Here is a 23,767-nt window from a genome sequence, read left to right on the forward strand (position 1 = left end):
TGGTATGTGCAATCTGAATGTTTTGGTGCATGAAATTGACAAATGTCTTACATACAAAGCAGAATCTAAAGAAATAAGAATATAATTTAGTATAATGCACGAGGAGGGAGGGCGGCTCGGTGGCGCAGTGGTAAGCACTGTTGCCTCACAGCGAGATGGTCGCAGGTTTGTCTCCAGCTTGTGGCCATTCTGTGTGGAGTTTGCATGTTCTCCCCGTGTCTGCGTGGGTTCTCTCCGGGTTCTCCGGCTTCCTCCCGCCTCCAAAGACATGCAACCCAGGCTGATTGGTGACAATAAATTGTCCGTAGGTGTGAGTGTGTGTGTGGCTGGTTGTCTGTCTCTGTGTTGCCCTGCGATGAACTGGCGGCTTGTCCAGGGTGTCCCCTGCCTCTCGCCCATTGACTGCTGGGATTGGCTCCAGCTTGGCCCGTGACCCGATAGCGGAATAAGCGGTGAGAAAATGAAATAATGCACGAGGACAAAGTACAATATGCTGAATGCAGATGCTATAAACCCTTTTCAAGGACTTCCCCAACTGTATGTGCCTACCTGCATGTTCCTCCCTTCAGCCCCCCGTGCAGCTTGTTGCAATCAGCATGCATCACATGCGCTCTGATCGCGTGAGAACGTGACAAACGGGCAATCACTCCTCAGTCGTGGCACGTTTTGTTCACCCCAGTGGGAGTTACAAATGCAGCTTGTTTCATGGAGGAACATTAAGCAATGTAATTCAGAGGACTGGCTGCTCTTCAACTCTCTTCTTATTGCAGCTTTGGTGGACTATGTAACCCTACACATGTAGCAACAGCTCGATTAGGTCTTGGGTATTGATCTTAGCAGGATCTGCGCATGCATATGAGATGACAGAATGTTTATAGCACATCGCAGCATATTATGGACGTTCATCATCAGGTGCTCATGAGAACGGTAGAGGCCGTGACAGAACATCCATCTGTTTCCCTGAGCAGACATCCATAAGCCTATCCTCCTCGTTTACAAGTCCCACAATTACGATTGTCATTCTCTCCATTTTTCATCATCTCTCTCTGTTCCATCCTCTACTATCTCACACTCTCATCTTTCATTCTCACGCCGTTCTTCCTCTCCTTAATTTCGGCTGGCTTGAGCGTTCCACCCACTCACACTGCTGTGTATCTGTTTCCTATTATTGTTTTTGTGTATGTCCTCTTGTCCAAATTAGTCTATCTTTGAATTGTGTTACTTGGAGCACCACCCCATTTCTCCTTGGCTGTATTGGCTATAGTTTAAAGACATATCCGTGTCGGGCGATCTCTATATGATCATATATGTATCATCCGCTCATTCTTCTGTTCCCCTCAGCTCTGCCGACCATTTTAAGCATCTTTAATCAACTTGGTTTGGGTTTCCTAATCAGAGAGGATGATTTAGCAAGCTATGAAAGATAATTCCATCACACATTGCTACTGCAGACAAGTTGATTTTGTGTTCACGTTTCAAATGTTGTTGTCCAAAAATGCATGTTTATCTTTTTGAATCTGACTGCTCTTATTGAGATTTCTTGCATTTCCTTACCTTCACCCTATTCCATGTACTGCATATACTTTTTTTTGTCCTACAGGATGTCTTTGAAAAATGCAAAAGGTGTTGCAGAACCTCGGCCACCCTCTGTTGCCAGGTCAGTGCGTTTGTTGGTTTCATGAGAGACATGGACACATGAGGGACGGCGCACCTTTTAGGCAAATGCCCATGTGATGAGCCGCAAAACTTAACAATGCTCATTATTCTCGTTTAAAAAGACAAACATTCATGATACTTGTGAGACATTGCTGTGCCTTTGAACTGATTGGTCTCTTTATTTCTTAGCATGGCTCCACGAGGAGGAAAGGTTGCAGCGCCCAGCAGATCGCCAGCATCAAAGCGATTCAAGAAAAAGGCCCTTCAGCTCAGCCTCTCCAAGAAATTCTGGTTATTATTATCATTCTGCTTTTAATCAACGCTGATTAGATCGAGGGGAGTGGATTGTGAAGAAATGTGCACCCAATCACCATTGTTGTTTGTTGAATGAGATAAAAAAAAAAAAAGAAAAGCTTCTAATTTACTTCTCTCTCCAAACGAAAAGTCAATTCCGAGTGACTAATGACATCAAGGATGTCTGATTGAACTGCTGATGTTTTTCATTTCGCAATTATTTCAAGGGAAAGGTAGGAGGAGTAAGACCCTGAAATGTGCTTGTTTGTTTTCAATTAGGTAAGTAAGGATGGGGAAGTACACGCCAGTACACGACACTGATGGTAGCCCTCAACTTGTGACCCACAAATAAACACTTCACAGCTCGAAGTCGCCCTCAGCCCAGCCAAAGAACTCTGGGGAGGCAGACAGTCGTCGGAACAGCAAAAGGAACCTCAGTAACAGCTCGGCGGTGGCCGCTGCCTACATCTCCTACCTCAATAAGCTCTTTGGAGAGGCAAGTTCAACAGAACACACGCTCTATATCACTTGTCCCAGTGTTGACACCCTATTTGAAATTTCAAGCTGCCTTTTAAAACCATCATGAGCAGGTGTCAGGAAACAGCACATAAAAAGTGCACCAGATCACTATCCAGCTGCTGCTGATGTCACAAGCCTGATGCAGCTCACGAGTCTCATGCGACACCATAGGCCAACCTATTATATCTATCTATCTATCTATCTATCTGTCTAAGTTTTATTTAACATTTAAAATGTGAAATAAGACAGAACAAAAACCATCATTGATTTAATGGAGAATATATATATAAAATATAATTTACTGCGTGGACATCATCTTCCATTAGAGTAATTTTCTGGCTGGTTCAAATTAAGATTGGCTCTCCTCATGCTGATCCCAGAAGGTTACAGAACATCTTAGAATATTGGGCCAGCTGGCAAGTAGAAAGGAGCCCAAAACGAATCCAGTTCCATGGCACCGTCACTATTTCTGTGAAAAAAAGTTATTTATACAGACTGTACAATTTACAGAATGCAATTAACGGCACAAGTAAGGTAATTTGTTTGGACGAATGGTATATTACAGCAAGACCCCAGGTTTCAGAAGATCACTGTTGTCTTTCATAGTCACTGCACAACATGCAACATGGTGCCAACAATAAAAACTACAAGCCTGTTCATGTGACTTATGATTATGTTGTTTTTATTGTATTTTTGTTGGTTTGTAGAAGCTCTTAAAAGTTATTTTAACTCACTGCATCGGTTTCTGGAGAAAACATATAAAGAAGAGCCAAATATCTTCAACACAGAACATTTACCATGAAATGTATCCCAAAAATCTACCCTGAGGAGAGATATGTGTCTGTGAACGTTTAATGATGCTTCATATCGAGATGTCTTAACAGCTAATGGGACAGTTTCATCGTTTTGAAAGCAATTTATGGAAATTGAAAACAGCATCACATTGACCTTGGGCTATTGTGGACTCCACTTCCACATTCTTCCCTGAGTTGCTACCTCAGCTGCCCTGGCTGGTTTAGATTTACTAGCCGCCACGTAGCAAGTTCTGTGCGGTATCCTCACAGTTAGAGGATGCTGCTCCGACACGGAAGCAAGGAGGCCATCCATTCTGCGGCACTCCCAAACCCTGTCTCAAGTATTAATAACCCCCGGAGCAAGGTTCACTGTCAGCACTCATTAGATCCAACTGTCAAACTGGCCAGCAGAGGCAAATGGCGAAAGAGAAACAATTGGTGTATTTACATGAGAGATGTGAGGCAAAATGCCCTTCTTTACTCATCACTGTGTAATGTTGCACACTCTGCATTCTAGAGTTTCTTCTCAGATTTACAGGTAAACCACATTTATGCAATGCAACAAAATGCCCTCTCACAAGGGCCATGTTTGCAAGGTAATGGGGCTGAAGGCGGACAGAATGAAATGAGCTGTTAATGGGTTTGTTCTGACAGATGATTTCAGGGTCTGAATGGCATACTGCCTAATCCTTTCTGCAAGGAGAGAAAAAAACAAATCACATTAATGTGCTGACCTTGCTATTTACATGTGCCCTTGTAGGCTGGAGAATCCTGTAGTGGGAAAATGGTTAGGGGCTTTTTTTTTCTGTTGCGTCAAAACAAATAGAAAGACATATTTAAACTTTAGCGCTTATATAAACCATAATCTGTGTTGCATTTGAAGCAGCAGAGTACATAATGAGGTAACTGTTGTTGCAATTACATCCTGACAAAATTGGAAACTGCTATTCTGGATTTGAGCAAAATAACATATTAGCTACCCTGAGTAGCTAATATGTAGTATCATGCAGTTCCACTACTCCTATTCACGAGATGTCTTTTTTGTCTTTTGTCTTTTTATGAAATTTTCAACAGTGAGAGAACCAATGGTTGAAAAAATATTTCTTTTATTCAAAATGTAGTTTACAGTAAGCAAAAATCCTACTGAAAATGTAAAAGCATAGATGATGCTTTTTCTGTGTCGCTGACACATTCAGATCATAATGTTCTAGGCTGTCTTTCATCTCTGTGCAATACTCAAACAATGTTTTTAGATGAAATGTCCACAGTGTGAGTCAAGTTACGACAATCAGATGAAAGTGATGAGATTTCAAGGGCATCGTTTTACTCTGAATTTCCTATATCCTGAAAAGAATGTGAATTCATATAGAAACATCAGAGAGAAATGCCAGTACAGTGTATACTGTTATACTGTGTATAATGATTCATTTCTACCTCTTACGTATTGAATGATATCAAGGCTTGGTATCTTTTTTCTTCTATGCATGGAAGTGAGGAAAATAAGCCCACATCTGTGACACATCTGTGACACATCTGTGCTTGAAATAATGAGAACTTTTTTCAACTTGTCAGTCTGGTTTCTTTGAAGTTGTACTTCTGCTCAGGCTTGTTCCTCCTTTAAGCTGTCTCTATATGACAGGCTTATTTACTCCATATGAAGACGTCTGAATGGTCTCGTGAAAATGAGCGCATTTATGGATCGATCACTGTAGGATGGAGCCCCGTGGCACTCCAAAACCTCCATGTACTGTATGCATTTTTCATCTGAGGATATGCATTTGTATTGTATTCCTACTGTTGACTGAATAATATGTTTTTATGAACAACCAGTAGGTGTTCATTAAAATGTTGCTATTTTAAGCTCTCTGAACATTATTTCTAGCTGTTTATGTAAAAAAAAATGTTTTCATGTCTAGCTTTGCTTCAGCTTTTCTAAAAAAAAAAAGAAAATTGGTGGAAAGGGAATGATCACCTTGAGGAAATGTTAAAACAGGCCAAAGCATGCTGAATGTTTTAAATAATAATCTGAAAATCATATTATGCTCTATATGTCTGTGTAGGCTAGCGGGTATCTCTGTCTTACGTTACATGAATTGCGCAACTTGGTGCAATTGGTCATTTGTGAGTGTGTATTTGCATGCACAGCGCTTGAGCTTTTGTGTGCGTGTGTGTGTGTGTGTGTGTGCAGCATGTATGTGGTATTGTGTCATTTGCAAATTAGAAAGACATGTTGCCAGGCGAAATCCCATTAGAGTCCAGTGAGCCCATGTGGCAGTGTTGACGTGATATGCATGTTATTCCAATTTGCTGGTAAAACAAGATTATGGCGGCAGCATTTCTCTTGAGAATTTGGTGTTTCTGAACCACCCTGATTTTACATCCTGTCCTCTGATGCTATCTTCTAATTATTTCCACTGTTCTTGTTTTTCTTCTCTGCTCCACAGGAGAGAGAGCTGATGCCAGAGGAGTTGGATGGTAAGATGTTCGATGTTGTAATTATGATGAAAATGCACGATAGATCACCGGCTAGCTGCGCAGCTTCATCAATCGCATCGATAGTTTCCCTTGTTGAGCTTGTTCTTCTTTATGATTCATATAATTTATATAAGCGATTGAAACTGGTTTTAAATATTCCCTCAGTGACTCTGAGTGATAAAATCGATGAACCCAACATCTCGACCTGTCTATGTGTGTGTGTAACATTTTCTACCCTACTTTACGGTTTCTTGCTGTAATTTTTATATCTGTCTGTCTGTCTGTCTGCCAGAGCTGCAGGAGGCCTTTAAGGAATTTGACTACGATGCAGATGGCTTCATCCATTACAAAGACATTGCAGACTGCATGAGGACCATGGGCTACATGCCTACAGAGATGGAGCTCATTGAGATTATCCAGCAAATCAAGATGAGATGTGTGCATGGTTTTAATTTCTTTTGTAAAAACGTGCTCATGATCGATGGGCCTTTCAGAGACCGGGGGGGGGGGGTGAACAAATGAGTAATGTGTCCGTTTGTTGCGTAAACGTGTGCTCGTGTTGCCGAGTCTCTGAGGAAGTGATGTTTTCCTTTAAAGTTGGGGACATTGGAGACACTTTAGCAGACTGATTAATGGCCCTCCCGCTGCGGGTCCAAGGACGTATGAGTGCGTGACTGCATGAAGGAGTGTTGAGATATAACTTTCCTGCTGCTGTTAAGTGACGGCCCGTTTGTCTCTGCTGTCTTTCCCGAACGAATCTGCCTTGTCAGTGTTGAAAGAATAAAGTAAATCATTATTGCATATATTTTAGACATGAGCCTTTGGAACCAATTTCTTCAGCGCCTACATGGTGTCCGAGCAAAACCCGGAAAATCTCATTTGAACGTCTGACTCAGCCTTACGGTTCAACGACAGCCACGCTTTGTAACAAACCCTTTAACACGGACGGATTCCGCCGACATTCCACAGTTACTGCTGCACATTGAAGCTCCTCAGCCATTAGTCGGTCTGCGGAGGTTTTCTCCGGGTCCTCCATTTTCCTCCCACCTCCAAAAACATGCGATTTAGGTGATTGATGATTCATCACTTTAAAATTACAATTAAAATTGGCCGCGTCCGATGTGTTGAACATTTCTCGCCTTCTTATCTCTGAAACAGGAGCAGGGTGATTTTTGGTATAAGGATATGTCCCTTCATTTCAGCTTGTTGATGATGGCTGTCTTTAACCCATGCAGAATTGGCCTCCGATTCTTCTCGCACGATCTCCGTAGCATAATCCCTGGACTATTAATATCCTGAAACTCAGCATTACCCAATCAATTAAACATAATGAGACATTTGGGAGAGATTTGCTGCTACATGATTAAAGACTGACCCGCTGAGGCACAGAATCTCTTCAGGGCGAACCTGCACAGATTTCTGCTGCACAAGGTTAAAGCCGGTCAAGCAACAGCCGAACCCTAGCTATGAACGCTCTTCCAAACTCAAACAAGAAAGAATTAATGGCCTTTTATTTCCGGACTCTCCGGCTGCCATTATAACTTGTACGTGACGGCTTGAGTCGTTGTAATGACTCTTTTCTGAATAGTTTCATGATTCAATTCAAATTTGAAAGCGCAGTGTGCGTTTGATTTTCATTCGGTGGGAACTGATTAGATTTCTCAGAACAAAAAATGACCACGCGGGTCTTTCACATTGGAAAATGAAAGCAGGCCGGGCATATTGGTCGACGTTATCAAATGAGCCTTTCTTTTGTTCAAATAATAAATGAGCCTTCCCTTCATATCAGTCCCTTCTGATAATTACCACGGGGATCGAACCAAACAAAGCTGAAGCTCTCCGGGTTGAAGGACAAATGCATTCTCATCGTCTTCTATGCGCCGGGGACATTTAGAAACATGTTCCGGACCATGTGCAGCGCAGCTACTGTCACCGTATTCTTTTTACTGAAGTACTGCATGTAAGTGCAATATTGAAATACAGCCCTTGAGAGCGATGGTTTAAGCAACAGCTGCGGTTTGCTGCTATAATTTAAATTGCTGCATCGTCGTGTTGCTTCTTTGATTGATTCTACTTTTATGTTAACGGTGAATCATTTAGCAAACAAGAGATCAACCGCGAAACAGTTCAACTTCAGCTGCTTTAATCATCACTTGTTTTAAATGTTATTTTTCTATTACTTTACTGACAAACAAAAACAAAGAATCAGTGTGTGTGTGTGTTTCGGCAGGGGGTGGTCATGTAGACTTTGATGACTTCTGTGAGCTAATGGGTCCGAGGATGCTGGCGGAGACGGCTCACATGGTTGGCTTGAAGGAGCTCCGCTGTGCATTCAAACAGGTAAGCCATCTCCAGGTAGACATCTGACTTCAAGCCAGTGAACGGGGGGGGGGGGGCTAGAAGGATGCAGTAACCTTTCTTACCAAAGGGGGAACTATCTATCAGTGCATGCTGAAAGCGCGTTTGATGAAGCTTTTATGATGCCGGGTTCATGCTTTCCATGAATTTATGTTCTATATTTCCTTCACCCATTACTTGCTCATTAGAAATGCTTATTTTATTTGACATCTCGCGGCGCCTCATTGGTCTGGGGGACGTAATGTCGATACAGAGGCGGGCACACCAGCAGTCACTGACATGGTTCTCCCTGAAGCCCAAGGTTGACGTAGCCTCTGTGCAACCCAGACAAATGAAGCGATTGTGTGATTTACCATCGCAGCTTCACACACCGGGGCTCATTCCTTTTACTCCTTGCAAGCGCAATAGTTGTTAAGAGTTCGTGCAACACAGCCAACACCGACATTATGCTCTCAATGATTACAGCTGATGGGATATTGCAACTGGGATTCATTCAGCTCGATACACCTGCACGCATTCACTGTGACGACTTCGTGTCTCCTTTGGGAAAGCAGCCGAACGTCGTCTGTCACCAGAAAGCTCCTCAGGACGATCAAGTGAAGACAGATATTTAAAGTACTTTCTTTTTTTTAACCAGTAAATATATAAACTTCAGTCTGCGTCTAAACAGAAACTTTCACAGTTTCAGAGCATCGTCTACTGAAAATACATTTTCAAGTCATCCAAACACATTGTCACTTCAAAAGGGTTTCTCACTTCAGCACCAACAGCACATGAGTCAGCATTATCCCATCTGCAGACTCAAGCTGTTTTTAGACTCGCATGACCGCATGCAGTCATGTTGCAACTCCATACTGCAAACTTGACTTCTGTGCTAATCTCCCCCCACCCCCCAAGAGTGAGCTTCGAGCTTCTTTATCTGAATTTGTATCTTAATGACTTTATGTCTTTCTGTTTCTATCTCGTTCCTCCTCCTACTCATTACTTCATGCATTCAGTGCCTCCACGCTGCTCATTGTCCCAGAAACGTCTCTACGTTCTCGTTCCCTGGGACAGCTTTAAATCCCTTTTTGCCTCTTCTTGCTCTGCTACATGTGGCCACCCCCCTCCGTGAAGTTTGACTCTGATGGGGACGGAAAGATCACCATCGACGAGCTGAAGGATGGCATGAAGACCCTCCTTGGGGAGAAACTGAAGAAAGGGGAGCTGGAGGAGATCATCGCAGACATTGACCTCAACAAAGATGGCACCATTGACTTTGATGGTGAGTGGTTGAGGACTAGGAAAGTGTAAAAAAAATATAATCTTTCAATCTGGATCTGCAGATCTAAATGTAACAGTTTCTTCTCTGGAATAAGACCCGTCCTCTCCTCAAACAGGTATCATTTAAATACTTTCAGTAGTTTGTTTCTCATCCTTTGGCCCCAAAGGCCTCGTCCGTTTATCTGCTGCTGTTCGGGCAGCCTGAGCCTGGAGGTCAAAGCTTGCAGTGATCCAGGATTTGCACCTGGGGCCAAAAATACCTTAAAATGAATTTTTGTTTTCCTTGGGAAACAAATGTGGCTGATCACATATCCTCCTCCTCCTCCTCTTAACACAGGTGATAAAGTGCGGTTATTAGCGTTGTTAGCTGTATCTTAATTAAAGTTATAATTAATAGCATCTATCGCAGTTAAATTTATCATTCATTCATGAGAAAATATTTGGAACCTGGTTGATGGGACCTTAATGAAAGCTACTCTAGCTAATCAAACATGAAGTTTAGAATACCAGGAGTTTGGGGGAGGAGTCAGTGAATCCAGGTGGTACAAGTTGAGACGAGATGGGGAGAGGCAGGATAATTACATCTAGGTGGGTTCGATAGAACGGACAATCCAATCTAATTGGTACTGCATTAAGGCAATCAATACGTAAGCCTGGACAACTGTCACACTGTGCTGGACTGCTCAAGGACTTTGCAGGAATGCCATTACCACGTTACCGCTCATGCATATTAATAATAAAATGCCACAAGAACACACACACACACACACACACTCGCTCACGCACGCACACATGCAGATGCCATTAATGCCTTGGCAGAAACAGAAATGGCTTCAAGGCGTGATCCTCTTTGTTTTGTCTCAGTATTTGAGGAAGCCTAATGGAAACATACTGTATGAATAGATATATCAGTCTCCAAGGGGATCGCTAAGAAGGTTCTCTTCATTATCATCCGTTAGACCCCAGGACAGAATATCAGTGTCTCTGTCCGGTTCTAGCTGTGTGTGAAGAAAATAAATCTTCAAGCGTCTGCAGCAGCAGCAAAATCGTGAATAACACCCAGTCGTGTCTTCAGACTGGAGTGTTGGGCAACCAGCATTAAGTTCTCTGATTTGGTTTCCTTCTTTTTATACACAGTGCTTTGAGGGGTACCCAAGAGAGCGTGTGAGGGGTTGATCTGGGGTTAAGCGTTCATGCTCTGCCGATCAATAGTCAGACTGTCACCTTTAAACAGACGTTTGACAGACCGGCGATTGAAGTTGCCTTCAGCTGTCTTGAGCTATAGCTCTTATTGACGGGGACACATCGATGGCACTGACTCACTGAATCTACATTAACGGATACAACAAGCTGAAACGAGAGGTTCGCAATCAGATTACTGAAAACCTACTGGCAACATATTGAACGGAGGACTGGGGGGATCCATACCTGGCGAGAGAATCTACCTTTCATTCTATGTTGTCTGAACAACAGAAAAATATTAGATGCCATGTTTGCATTTTCAATAAAGTTCCTGTAAGCTTTCTGCTTTTTTTTATTTCTATTCTTTGACTGATCTCACCACTAGACTTTTCATTAACTGGGTAATAATGGGCTGGCTTCTTAGCTGCTGTCACTTTATAATATTAAGGTGTCATAATAGCTTATAAGTGGATGTGCTGTTGTCTCCCTCTGCAGAGTTTATCATGATGCTTTCTGCACGATGATGGATGAAGAAGTCGGGCCGTGCAACACTGGATTCAGCGTGTGATGAGCACCATCTTGTTCCTGCTGTTTCTCTGTCATTGTGTGTGTAACAGCGCATTAGAATCACAGTGGCAATGCTTTTCCAACGATTATTGAGATTGAATGATAGCAGAGTGTAAATGCAGAGTTATGAAACGCTCAACTGCTACAATGATGTTGCACTGTCGTCCCCTAGTGGCTGTACATCGTAAACTGACAAACTGGAGCATTTGTTTGTAATCTGTGTTAATCTATGCTCCTATTAGGGATTTCAACCTGGCATGGCTCTGGAAAAAAAATGTCAAAAATTGCCAGTGCCAATAAGAAATGAAAGTTTGGATGCTGAATTTGAACAAATTATTGTAATATTTGCCTACAAATGTTTTATCTTATCTTACATAATTAGTCCTTATAAAAAGCGAACATTTATTGTCTACAGTATTTGATTTGTTACTGATATGTAAAAGCTGAAGTAGTTCACCGCTAACCTTTACTAATGCTCTGCAAAATTATAAAGATGCGACTATATTCTATTCTATTCGGTACTGCTGCGTTCTTTTCTCTTTGACATTTAAACCCAATTAAAATTTTACCCAGGAAATGCCAATTAATTTTATTGATTCATGTCATGGTCTGCCCCTCCAACCAACAGGAGGGAGAGTTCTCTGAGATATGGAGGCACTTGAGAAGGATTATGAAGAGGTTGCGGTCGACCAGCATTAAGGCTGAGGGAGAAGAGGAAGGAGAGGAAGATCATGGCTTGAAATGAAAAGCAGTCCTTGAAAGTCGGTTCTTGACACTTTATTTCATTTTTAACATGGTGAGAAACAATGCTGCGTGCCGCTTGTGAAATTACAGACAGGAAATTATACAAATTTGATTTCAAGATTTAAAGTGTCATCAAGTAGACAAGCTTGTCAACGTCCACAGCATGCGAGTTATTCTGACGTCAGCGACAAGGAAGCCGGCGAAGGAAGGCGAACTGTTAACCTGCGGACTCAAAAGGCGCTTCAAAGCATTACTTTGGCCGACCCGAACTTGAAACCTGGTAGCAGCGGCGTTTAGAACTCCTCGTTACTTCTCTCTGGCTCCTTTGGCTCGCCGTTGGCCCGCCTGCAGCTACGGCTTCCAGTGCTGGAGAGGCCGTCTCTGCCTCGCCATCGGAGCTCTGCGCCGGCATATCTTTCAGCCACTGCTGGTAGTATCCACGGAAACCATCGATTTGGACCAGGTAGTTGTTTCTGGACTTGTGCTGACAATAACAGAAGGGAGGAACGAAGGCATTGTGATTTTCAAAGTAAAATATATCATTCCTGTATTTATTAATTTTTTAAAATACAGCGAAATATAAATTTCTCTCCCTCCTCATTCACACAGAAATGTCTGCATTTGTGTTTTCACCTGGTCATAGTTAGGAGGATACTGCGAGGCAAACTCCAGCTGTCTAATGATGACTTCATTAGGCCACACCCCCATGGCGCCCATGCGCTTCAGGATCGTTGTCAGGTAAATGTAATCCAGCCGTCGAGAAGCTTGGCCAATCAGAGCGGAGAACACGTAGACGTTGGGCTTAAACCCCGCCCCCTGTGGAAAGATGAGTACAGACGAGAGAAAGGAAGATCTAATTTCAGCAAAACGTTACTGTTCATTGCTTCATTTCCTCGATAACATAAAAAATAAATAAGTATCTGTTGTCATTGGACATTTCCGGACGAGCATCACCTCCATGTCTTCCAGTAGCTGCAGACCATCCTCCCTTCTTCTGCAGCCTAACGCGAGGCACCCGAACGTCTGCACGTCCACCTCTGCGTTGCGCTCTCTCATCGCGATCAGCACAGCCTGGGGGGAAAAAGTGCATCAGACGTTCGCTCACATGCTTTTCAGCCAAAGTCGCATGAAGACAATCTTCTCTTGCTTCTACCCAGAGCTGCGCAGCAGAACTGAGCCAGATGTCGGGCGGCCGGACTCTGGCTCTGCATGTTTGTACCTTTGCCCCCTCCGCGTCGCCGGCCTTGGCTGCTCTGCGTATCACAGAGTTAAAGAATGCAGTGTCGAGCTTCACTTTGTGTTGCTTGGCGGCCGTCAGGAGAACCTCCAGCAACTGGTCGCCCAATTCCATGGTGTCGGCCAGCAGGGTCAGAGTTCTGATGTCTGGGCTGAGTCCGTCGGCGTCCATCTTCTCCAGGAAGCCTTTAGCGCCTCCGATGAGCGCGAGCCTGTCTGAGGCGCCAACCACAGATCCAAGAGAGACCACGCTACTCTTCTGCCCTTCCAAAAGGTCCAATAAGTTCGGGGCCGTACAAAAACCTGCGGCGTCATCAGGCGGCAGCACAGGTGGAGCGACCGGTATCAATTGGGTGGAATCTTGCCCGTCGTGGAACTCATCCTCGCCGTCTCCACCGTGATGCCGTGGATCAGGTTGGACAAGCAGCTGCCTCTCCAGGAGGTCCACGTCTGTCACATTGGGAACTCCAGATAGCGACGCGTGTTCTCGCGTCTCCTTCTGGACGGGTCTCAGCAGCGCAACGGCGGCGAGAGCCGGATCGCCAATCGCACAATCCCTTGCAATCCGCAACAGGAGGTTGTAGTTCTTTAAGTTCGGCGCGATGCCCGACAGCAACATCTGGCGCCAAACCTGCAACGGAATTATTCAGGATACAATAATAAAATGTTAAACTAGAAAAGCACAGAGAGAGAGAGAGAGGGCAGACTATCCTAAAATATGTCGTCATTGTGGGATTTTGACAATCATGAATTTACCTGTAAAGCCAGTCGGAATCCTGCTTCTTTGTCCTTCAAACAACTCATCAGCAGGTAGTGAAACGTGTCCCGAGTTACAGCATGGCCGTTCTGCAGCATGTCCTAAAAAACAAACACGAGCCCACGATGCAAAAAAAAAATAAAGACTCTAACGTGACACCGTTCAACAGAACCCACGGCCCGCCTCGCACCCTGAGCGTGTGGACGCAGCCTTCGAGGTGGTTGTTGATGGCGTGCATCTTGAGGAGGGCGTGGTACGTGATGGTGCCGAGGGCGTAGTCTTTCCCGCGGAGTTCTCGCTCCAACTTCAGGGCTTGCTGGAGGCCGGCTTGTTTGGACGGCGATTCGGCGCAGGCGTTGAACAGCGCGGTGTAGGTGGCGTCGGTGGCAACCAGACCTCGCTTTTTCATCTGGGACAAACACGCAAATAAAAAAGACAGGAGGTTCCACGCAGAGAGAGAGACGATGACTAGCGTGGCGTGCGGGCGTAAATCGAGTATTCTTACGTCATTGTAGAGTTTGAAGGCCATCTTGAGTTGTCCTGCTCGACCACAGCCCCCCATCAGGACAGAATAGTTCAGCTCCTCCGGCTGCAGCTTCTCCCCCTGCAGCATGTCTCTGTGAAACAGGTCCAAAGCTTCCTGGAGCTGTCGGAGCGCCCAAGAAACAGAAGAGATGAGAAGGCGAGACACGCAGGGGAGACTCGAGCAGCTCAGCCAGACCAACCTTGTTCTTTTTTATCAGCGTCTTGCATTTTATGAAGTACCAGTACGGCGTGTTCCTCCTCCTCATCCCGGCCCTCCTGCTGCTGAATTCACCCGCGTCTTCCTCCTGGTCGTCCTCCTCGTGTTGGAGATCCAGCATGTGCGGGCTGGTTTTCCTGAACGACCTCCTGGAGGACATGTCCGTGGAGAGGGAGCCGAAGTTGTCGCGTCCCACGGGGTCGCTCTCCGCGGGGGGGCCCGTACCTCCATCAGAGGCGGCCGATAAGGAGCGGTATCTGGCGGTCGCTCCGCTCGGCAGATGCGCGAAGAGGTCGGACGACCGGCGTCCTGACGAGTGTCGGGCCCACGTCAGACTTGAGTTCCTAAAAGTCGAAAACAGCGGGATCTTAGTGCAAGAGACGAAGGCGTTTCTCCCGTTACGCGCGCAAGAACAAGCGACGGACGTAAACATGTTATGACTTTTTTTTTTCTAGTTCACGCTTGACCTCAAACTACGGCGTTGAGAGGGTATCTAATGTAGCATCTAGCATGTAGGATACCACGATGTTTACAACACAAACAAGACATGAGTAATCGATATTGATTAAAATAAATAAATAATGGCGTCCTGATGCTTTAATCTGTTGATTAACAAAAACATTGACCGAGGATTTAAAAATAGTTAATATAGCCGGTGCTCAGCTACATAAATTATTAACCTATTTTACCAATCATTCTAATCTGTTTGAATAGAGCATTGACGGAGTCGCCAACTTCAATCGACGAAATCGATGATCGATTATTATACCTACATTCATACTAAAGACGTCATATCCGTGAATGTTAATAAACGCTACCGCCCCCAGCTGGTCAACAATAGATGTTGCGTCTTCTCGCTTCTCGCTTGGGCTTTTCTTCTCCTGATGGACGTTTGTTTGTTTTTGGAAGCAAGCGTAGCCCTGACATGGATTAAAAGTTAAATAACGTGGGGTCTGTTTCTGCAACTGTAAGTGTGTCAGCAATCCATTATATAAAATAATTGAATTTAGGAATGCTTATGGAACTCAGTCCTTATTCAGTGAGGCAGTGGACACTGAGGATTCTTATTCTTTCGGCCTGTCCCTTCAGGGGTCGCCACAGACACTGAGGCTGGAGTTGAAAAAAGAAGAGCATTTATTGTTCAAACTGATAACATCAAACATCCGAGTGAAAAGCCAGGGCTACCCCCGCCCCCCCAAAAAACACTTTATAGATGATGTACATATAACATCCTTGACACACTTCGATAAATAGTTAACTTTATACAATGGCAAAATGAATGGGACTCAAGCTGATGCAACACTTATCTTGTAATTGCCATAACAGTGTTAAATGGTATAAGGCAAATTCAGGCCAAGCTCAAACTCCGCAGGAACCGTCCACTCTCCTCAAAGTAGAGCAGATTTCAAGTAACAGCGTTGCTGACTGTGTACATGCTGTTCACATTTCTTAATTTTATTTAAAAAAAGAAATGCTTAGACCTTCTAAAACAAACACATGGTAAGAATTTACCAATATCTCAGATTGTACATTTTAAGTTAATTCAAGGGTTGATGATTTAGAGATGCAAAATAAGAATCACAAAATCCTCACACTCCAGAAGACATTATTTTTGGAAGAGTGCACATACGACTTTAAGGTCAACAGCGTGAGGAAGGAAAGCGTTCGTATTCATTTTATTTCACGTTAAGAGAGATTTAATGGCCGATCTCTGCATGAAACTCGGAAGAAAAATGATGGGAAGAAACACAAAGTGCCTCACTTTTTCTGTTTCTTTTTAGTGGAAGCCTCTTTGCCAATGACGGAAGCTGGGCGTGGCAAACATGTGATGTAATCACATAAAAATAAATGCGATCCTCAGAAGAGATCAATGATTACTTCTGAAAGTAAACATTCACTAGCCTTTAGTTGTACTTGGCTGCACAAACATTTTCTACATGCTTCTTCTCAAGCACACCTCATCACTTTTTAACGATTTAAACTTTTAAGAATTCATTCCATAGAATCGCCTCGACCCTTATCTCCTCTTATATAAATCCTGTAGCAAGGAAACAAGACTGTCTCAATACTTTCTTCACATCAGATTCAACAGCAGCAGCAACCTCAGCAACAAGGAATCAACCAAGCAGAAAAGCCATTCCGCTTCATTTTGCTACACGATTGTTCTGGCTGGATCCCATAAAACTGTCTGAAGTGGCAGCAGATGAAGAGTTCCTATCACATGTGTAATTTTACAGTCCTAAATCGATGATGTGCATCATTGGAAGTTATCCCTGAGGTGGTTCCAACGCATCTCTGACAGCGATCCACAGAGCTGAATTCAGAGTTGCTTGACTGATATTTCAAGGTGCAGGAAGCGCTAGTTGTTGGGGATGTTCTGCAGATACGTCAGGATGTGCTGGATCTTCACCAGGCGCTCCTTGAGGCTGGCCATGGAGAGGACAGACAGCTGGAAGCGTGGGTCGATGGGCAGAACAGCCAGGAGCCACCAGCAGCAAGCTGGACCATTCGGAGTCGCCTGGAAGAGAGGAGGGAATTTAATCTCTGTCATGTTCTTTGAGCCGAATGAAGGACATCTGCAGACGTCTCTTTACCGTTAATGTTTCTAGTCCTTTCCTTTCCGGTAGCTCTGACTCATTAGAACTATTATTTCGCTAGTCCTAATTGGTATTATGGCTTTGTGCTTTTCACAACATTAAGAGGAATCTGAAACTGAATGATGTTTCCTTTATCTGTAGTACATTTTAGACCCCAGAGATCATGGCCACTGCTGTGCTGCCTCTGGGTGAGCATGTAGCAGGAGTTAAATTTCTTTTTTTTTACCACTCCCAACGCAGCGAGGGCCAGTAGGATTAGCTATGAAGCGGCACATAAGCTCTTTAGCCTATATTGTCAATGGATCCCGCTCCTTGGTTGTTCCAACGGTGGAGCAGTAATCCTTTTCAGCGTCACTAGCTGAAGCGTGGCTAAGCCTGTTCTGGAATGAACACCTCTGACACAAAGGAATCTACAGTATGTTAAACGCGGGTTTCCCCAAAAGGAAACGTCGGTCATGGAACCAATGTCAGTCAGGCGACTAAATCATTATTTCCATGTGTAAAATAAGAATTACAGTAAAGCGCGGACACGATTTGTATGTTTACCTGGATGTCAGCTTCCCTTTCTGGCATCGGTCCAAAGTGCTGCAGGATCTGTTTGTGGAAGTGAAACTTCAGGTTCTGGAACCAAACGCAGGCCTGGTTGTAAACGGCATCGTGCAGCTCTTGCAGCCTCCTGAGCTCATCGCTGTCCTCCACCTAACAGAAAGGTATCGATTCACAATCAGCATCTTGGACCGCTGACAACAAATGATAGCTAAATGTAAAACGGCCTCGAGGCTTTGTAAACATTTGCTTCCTGCCGCTGACGTGAATCCTGCGAGTTCTTACCCTGATGTCCTCCAAATGCTCAATATTAGCGGTGCTGTAGCCGTCCCTCATTCCCCGGGACAAGACTCGAAAGCGCTTTCCTCCAATCGCGTCCACTACTGATCGTCCGTCAGGGAGGAAATGGACGTTCCTGATGATCAACATGCAGCCATAATCTACAAACCTGCAGGGGGTGGACACAGCCTCCAGTCAGATCATCGATCCGTCTGATGAATAAACTTGTGAAAGGACTCCTCCGTTTCACGGTGCCCGGGCGCTTACCCTTTCTGGGGGTCATTGATGCACATCCCAAACTGCCGCGTGCCCGTGTCCATGCAGCGGCGAATCATGAGGCGGTAACGTGGCTCGAAGACATGCAGGGGGCAAGGCACAGTGGGGTAGGCCGTGGTGCACACGAAGATCGGCACGTTCTTCACGAGACTGCACAGAAGGGGAGACGAGATTTAGACACCTGGAAGCTTCTCCACACGCAAAGATTTAATCAACACCGAGACGCTTACTCAGAGAGCTCCCGCGTCTCCTCCAGATTCGTCTTGGTCCTCTCTGAATACTCCTGGCTTAAATACCGCTTGATCAGCGTGTCCAAGACGGCCGTCACCGTGAACTTCCTGCCCGCTAAATACTGAAGAGATCACACGAATGAGTGAATAAACCAGGAAGACGAGCAACGCGCAGATTAAAACGCGCGTCGCGTGTGATTCCTCACCTCTTTGAGGCTCTCTTTACAGAGCGGACATTGGGGCATGTGGTCCAAGCAGCGTTCCAGACAGTTTTTACAAAAGGTGTGGCCACATGGTGTCGTAACGGGATCATAGAACAACCTGCGTCGATCACATGACAGATTAGTTGCGGCCGCTCCCTCATTAATAAGCGAACAAAATGAAAACTGGGGCATCGCTTACCTCATGCACAGAGAGCACTCAAAATCATTGAGGTCCAGCAGGTCCCTTGGAACGCTTCTGGCCGTAGCTCTGGCGGCGGCCTGGTGTTCGGAATGTTTCGACACGCCTGAAGTCGAGATTTCACAATTTATTTTTCTCAACATCAAACGCGCCATTAAGTGGGTCACTGCTGATTTGTTGGGAAATCAAAGCGAGCTCATTAATGATTGATCTTAAGCAGGAGCACATTATTTTGGCAAGAAAATCCTAATAAAGTGTTTACGAGAAAGCGACAAAGAGAAAGTAATCCAATTGGCTGACCTTGCTTTTTACGCTTGTTACTGCCGCCGTCCACAAAACAAGGTTCCATGTCCGACACCGACAGCTTCCTCTTCAGCAGCCTGCCCTTCTCCTGATCGCCCAGCTGAGGCGCAGAGCAGACTCTCTTTAGCCCGTCTTCACCGCACGCAGGAGTTCGGCTAAGACCGGACCAGTCCAGGCTCTCCCAGCGTTTCTACAGGACGGCATCGAGAAAGGTGAGAAGATGGCGGCGGCTGCTGAGAGCAGTCGGCCATCCGACGATGAACTGTGATTCGTACCTCCGGATTGTCCGGATGCTTGCGGACCGGGTGCTGCTCCGGTTGAACGAGTGTTTTACTGTGCAAGTGAGGCGACTTGTTGCGTTTCGTCTCCCTCAGCCCAAACTTGACATTCTCATCGGTTGGAGATAGCAGGTCACTCAGAATCTGTAAAAAAAATAATCAGAAGTCAAACAATTAATACTCCAAATTTAAGAGGCAAATATGAAATACTTGTTGAAAAGTATTCTGAATTCAGAAAAATAAAAGAAAAAAAGGTTTGTTAATGTTCAGCTATGTGGCTCCCTCACTGTTGCAGCCAGAGCCATTTGTCTTTCACTTTAACAACAGATACAAGCAATCTTTACACAAAATACCAAAGGAAGACTGGATATATAATCCATATAAAATACTCAGTTATACTACAATATAATACAAGCTTTAGCAGGTGAGTCCGGCTGACGGCATGCGAGTCAAGTTCTGACGCACGAGGAGTCACATTTGTTTTCAAACTGTAACCAGAACATGAGATGCACTTAATCCAATCGTCCATTTTGTGTTGAGGAATAAAAATAAGGCAATTGCAGAGACAAAGACGCTTCAATTTTCTGCGAGCGAATCAACAAACGCTGCTCTTTTCCCAATTCACATCGACTGACAGATCAATAAGGACGAGCTGAATTATAAAAGCACTCCTGCCTTATATCCAATTGAAATGTTGCTAAAAGATCACAGAGACTGCCTCACTGGCTGCTTATAAACACTGAGCAGCATGACTCGGCTGACTGCCACATTTCAGAGCACAGTGTAGTATTTTGACCTTTTCTCTTCCCATACTTCCAACAGACGAATCGCTGCTCTTTCTTGAATTCTCCTACCTTCTCCACTTGTCTCTTAGCAGAAGGGAAATCCTCGTCCACGGCCAGACACTGGAGGAAGGCTTGGAGGGACTCGTCCACTTGGCCCATTTCATGCAGTACCATTGCTTTCCTATAAAAAGTCTGAAGAAGTGGGTGGAAAAAACAGGCATTAAGTCACCTTTCAACGTTTGTATACATGTATTTTCCAAGAATTAAAACCCATATTGAATTACCAGCAGCAAGAGACTCTTTTAATACAATCACTAAAATGGAAGGCAGTAAAACTGATTTAATGTTTATTCCTTCATTGTTGAATCGTACTAAGAGATGGCTACAGGTATACGGTAGAGCGTTTGACAGTAGGATTTAACTTTCAGAGCCAGACGTTTGCAGCATTTGGTGGCGACTTACTTCAGCAGGAAAACTGGACCCACGACAAAATTCGACATCATCCAAAGCCAGGCTGTATTGTTCAAGAGCTGCGTATGCCTCGGCCCGAGACAGCCGCGCCGCCGCTTTGTTCTCCGAATCTGCAGACAACAGAGGTGGAAGAAAATCCTTTAAAATCACTAAACTTGGAAACCACAACGTTACTATTTAAACGGATAGCATTCATCTGTCATGGAATAAATCGCAAGGTCCAAATCATCCAACGAGGCCATCCTTTCTTACGCTCATAGGGAGGTGTTGTTCACCGAAACAAAAATGTCCAAAGTTAAGAGTGCAGTAAGTCAATTGTTGCATCACGACAAGACAAACTCATAGGACAACTGTGGCATTAATACGTCTCAAGACATTGAGAGAAAAATGTTTCGATAAAATGAGGATAAAAAAGATCAACCGTAACATTTTCATCACTAAATGCATCTTGGGAAAAAAGGCTCATTTGAATTCATGCCTTTACGCTGTTGTGTAAGCCCATGAATGCGCGTGTTTCTCACAAGTCCTTGCAAGACAAATCACAACCTAACAAACCTCGACATTGTTCTCTTATTTTGAATCCCTAGACCTGATAACATCGTTGCTGCTTTTATCCGCCCGCTCCTTTTCCCAGGCTGCACCCGTCTCTTCTCAAGTAATCAGTCTGTATTCATTTCATCTCGTCAGGCTCAAGATATCGAACGGGAGCAAATCCACTTCCCTTCCCTTCACTTATGCAAGTTGCAGCCTCGACCCTCCACAATCTCCCTCCTGTTAAATCATCCGGCACAGAGGAAGCCTTATGTTCCCTCTTTGCATGAGACGAGGATCTGTTCCAGAAGGAGTGCGTACCCAACTGAAGGCGCCTCTTATAACGACTCCTAAATTCAGATTCCGTTTTAAAATCTTTCATCCATTTTCCTTAAGAGAACTTTTTAAATCTGGCATTTATAAAATACAAAAATACCCCCCCCCCCCAACACACTCAATTTTATAGGTTACAAAACCAAAAAAAAAAAAAATGTGTCATGACCTGAACTTACGCAATTTACGCCCAGTGCGCACGCGCAGTTTCTGAACTTCCGTAAGGAGGGCGGTTCCGGGTTACGCTTACAGCCAATGGGATAGCTCGAGCTGGGCAACACATGGCGAACATAATAGAAGGCATTAAGATAAAAGTCCAACACTCACCACGTCGGATGACGTCAGCGGCCAGCGCCACGGCTTCGCGGTAGCGTCTCCTCCCGCACAGCGCGTCCACGTCACTCAGCGCTTTGGCCGTCTTCACGTCGTCGGGGAACCATTTATCGAACAGTCCGCACAGAACGACGTTCGGCTTCTCCTCTCCGGTTACCGCCTCGCCGCACCGCCTGCATTTGGAGAGGAGCCGCCGCCGCAAGCACCTCTTACAGACCGAGTGCCCGCAGGCCATCGTTACCGGCTCCCCGAGAAAGCTACGGCAGTTCGGGCAGCCGAACGTCTCCGCCTGCGCGTCTGTGGAGCTGCTGTCCCCGCTGTCCCCGCTGTCCCCGGCGTGAACCGAGGACGCGTCTGCTCCATCCGCCTTCGCTTTTCCTTTGAAGTTACGGAGGACACAGTCCACGAAAGTGCCGAGTTGTTCCGGTCGAACGGGGCCGTACCGCACAGCCGCGGAAAACCAATCGATCGCTTCTGTGAGGCAGTTCCCCGTGGCTAATGCGTTAGCTTTCTGCAGTATAAGTTGACGGTCAGCCTCTTCTCCCGAGACATTATCGATAAAGAAGACGCTTCCTTCCTCCGCCGCGTCTCCCGTTCGCTGTCGGGACATTTTCGCGTAGTTAAAATGTTATTTGATCTTGTTTTATTCCCGCAGCTGCTCAGAACAGAATAGTCACTCTGTCTGTGGAGTTTATCACTGATAGGCGATTGTTATATATATCAAAGGGAAAAAAACAAAAAACACGTCACATGACCAGCGAGCTCGCGCCGTGATTGGTCATAACGCCTCTGTTACAAAACGTGTGGTTACAAAGTTTCATAACTCCGGAAGAGACGTGCTGATGACGTCATGATACAGAACTCTTGTTTTAGCGAAAATTAACTAATACTACTACTACAGAAAGTATTTGAGACATAAGACAATGAACGGTCTGACATATAAACAATAAATTATTTTCTATTAGAATGTTTGACTTTGAAATTCCAAACAGGTTGTGTAATAACATTTTGTAACACATAGCAATTTTTGTTTTTTCAATTTCCTTCAAGGATATTTATGCAATCGTATAATTAATATATATATATATATATATCTATATGGTACATTGTCAAGACATAATCATATAATCAGCCTGATGGAATTGTGATGTTTGCTCAATCGTTGTAAACATTGTGCATTGTAACTGTGCTTTAAAGATTCGTTCACTGTTAAACTAGTATAATGTAATAAGATCACTTAAACTTATGGTTCTGCAAATTATCATACGTGTTTAACACTGAATAAATATTTCCACCTCCTACAGACCACATAAAGATGACCCTGGCATGTTTCGACTATCTATTAGAAGGCTTCTGCTATCTTGTCTGAACACTCTGACATTTGAGACTTACATTTTACCACCCAGCGTGTGAGGATGGAACTGACAATGTTTACAAGCACTTATCAGACATCTTTGTTTTTCTCCGTTTCTGGAATAAACCTGGAATAAACGCTGTCCATGTATCTGGAAAAGAAATCTTGCTTTGTGTTGTCCTAAGCTCAAATATGGTGTTTCTCCCATAAAACACCATGATGCTTATTTACATATTATTTCGTGATTAACCTTGCAGAAACGGAGTCGCACGAACCTGATACTGACTCCGTTCAGTGTGGACGGACACGGCCCTCTAGTGGTTTAAGTGACGCATTACATTACAATCAAGCACATCCCGTCCCTTGAAAAAACTGAATCGTCCCGTGTTGGACCGACAAGGCACGCACTTTGTCCCGTAATTTCTCTGAAGATCAAAAATAAAACAGGGTGATTTATATTAG

At 44.5% G+C, this 23,767-nt stretch overlaps 3 protein-coding genes across 3 annotated transcripts; 1 reads left to right on the top strand and 2 right to left on the bottom strand.

The window, feature by feature from the left end:
* The first annotated feature begins 1,601 nt into the window (after window positions 1-1,601).
* LOC137914993 (calcium-binding protein 2-like) lies at window positions 1,602-11,065 on the top strand. The gene is made up of 8 exons (XM_068758470.1): window positions 1,602-1,657; window positions 1,846-1,947; window positions 2,314-2,446; window positions 5,708-5,738; window positions 6,031-6,174; window positions 7,969-8,078; window positions 9,213-9,360; window positions 11,037-11,065. Exons 1-8 carry the CDS (start codon window positions 1,602-1,604, stop codon window positions 11,063-11,065), a joined length of 753 nt encoding a protein of 250 aa, XP_068614571.1.
* Window positions 11,066-11,876: 811 nt separating this feature from the next.
* Window positions 11,877-15,105, bottom strand: LOC137914996 (pentatricopeptide repeat-containing protein 1, mitochondrial-like). The gene is made up of 8 exons (XM_068758474.1): window positions 14,571-15,105; window positions 14,351-14,491; window positions 14,036-14,254; window positions 13,845-13,946; window positions 13,072-13,719; window positions 12,807-12,923; window positions 12,486-12,668; window positions 11,877-12,336 (listed from the first exon to the last, which is right to left on the bottom strand). Exons 1-8 carry the CDS (start codon window positions 15,018-15,020, stop codon window positions 12,103-12,105), a joined length of 2,094 nt encoding a protein of 697 aa, XP_068614575.1. The 5' UTR covers window positions 15,021-15,105; the 3' UTR covers window positions 11,877-12,102.
* A 618-nt stretch (window positions 15,106-15,723) lies between these two features.
* Window positions 15,724-23,431, bottom strand: LOC137914994 (LON peptidase N-terminal domain and RING finger protein 1-like). Its single transcript, XM_068758472.1, has 12 exons — window positions 21,946-23,431; window positions 20,746-20,864; window positions 20,353-20,475; window positions 19,496-19,642; window positions 19,218-19,410; window positions 18,918-19,023; window positions 18,722-18,836; window positions 18,516-18,637; window positions 18,277-18,435; window positions 18,016-18,178; window positions 17,731-17,883; window positions 15,724-17,105 (listed from the first exon to the last, which is right to left on the bottom strand). Exons 1-12 carry the CDS (start codon window positions 22,559-22,561, stop codon window positions 16,947-16,949), a joined length of 2,175 nt encoding a protein of 724 aa, XP_068614573.1. The 5' UTR covers window positions 22,562-23,431; the 3' UTR covers window positions 15,724-16,946.
* Between the last annotated feature and the right edge of the window lie 336 nt (window positions 23,432-23,767).

This window comes from Brachionichthys hirsutus, unplaced genomic scaffold (assembly GCF_040956055.1).
Source record: "Brachionichthys hirsutus isolate HB-005 unplaced genomic scaffold, CSIRO-AGI_Bhir_v1 contig_245, whole genome shotgun sequence".
NCBI classification, from domain to species: Eukaryota; Metazoa; Chordata; class Actinopteri; order Lophiiformes; family Brachionichthyidae; genus Brachionichthys; species Brachionichthys hirsutus.

Bases quoted from the DNA above. Each gene is read 5' to 3' on its own strand.
- LOC137914996 (XM_068758474.1), bottom strand. From the start codon at position 15,020: ATGTTTACGTCCGTCGCTTGTTCTTGCGCGCGTAACGGGAGAAACGCC. The intron at 13,947-14,035 runs GTGCGAGGCGGG...TTTGTTTTTTAG, and splicing joins GCTGCGTCCACACGCTCAGG to GACATGCTGCAGAACGGCCA. The intron at 13,720-13,844 runs GTAAATTCATGA...ATTCCGTTGCAG, and splicing joins GATTCCGACTGGCTTTACAG to GTTTGGCGCCAGATGTTGCT.
- LOC137914994 (XM_068758472.1), bottom strand. From the start codon at position 22,561: ATGTCCCGACAGCGAACGGGAGACGCGGCGGAGGAAGGAAGCGTCTTC. The intron at 19,643-20,352 runs GTAGGAGAATTC...TTTTTTTTACAG, and splicing joins CTAAGAGACAAGTGGAGAAG to ATTCTGAGTGACCTGCTATC. The intron at 17,884-18,015 runs GTAAGAACTCGC...CCTTTCTGTTAG, and splicing joins AGCATTTGGAGGACATCAGG to GTGGAGGACAGCGATGAGCT.
- LOC137914993 (XM_068758470.1), top strand. From the start codon at position 1,602: ATGTCTTTGAAAAATGCAAAAGGTGTTGCAGAACCTCGGCCACCCTCT. The intron at 1,658-1,845 runs GTCAGTGCGTTT...TTTATTTCTTAG, and splicing joins CGGCCACCCTCTGTTGCCAG to CATGGCTCCACGAGGAGGAA. The intron at 5,739-6,030 runs GTAAGATGTTCG...TCTGTCTGCCAG, and splicing joins GATGCCAGAGGAGTTGGATG to AGCTGCAGGAGGCCTTTAAG.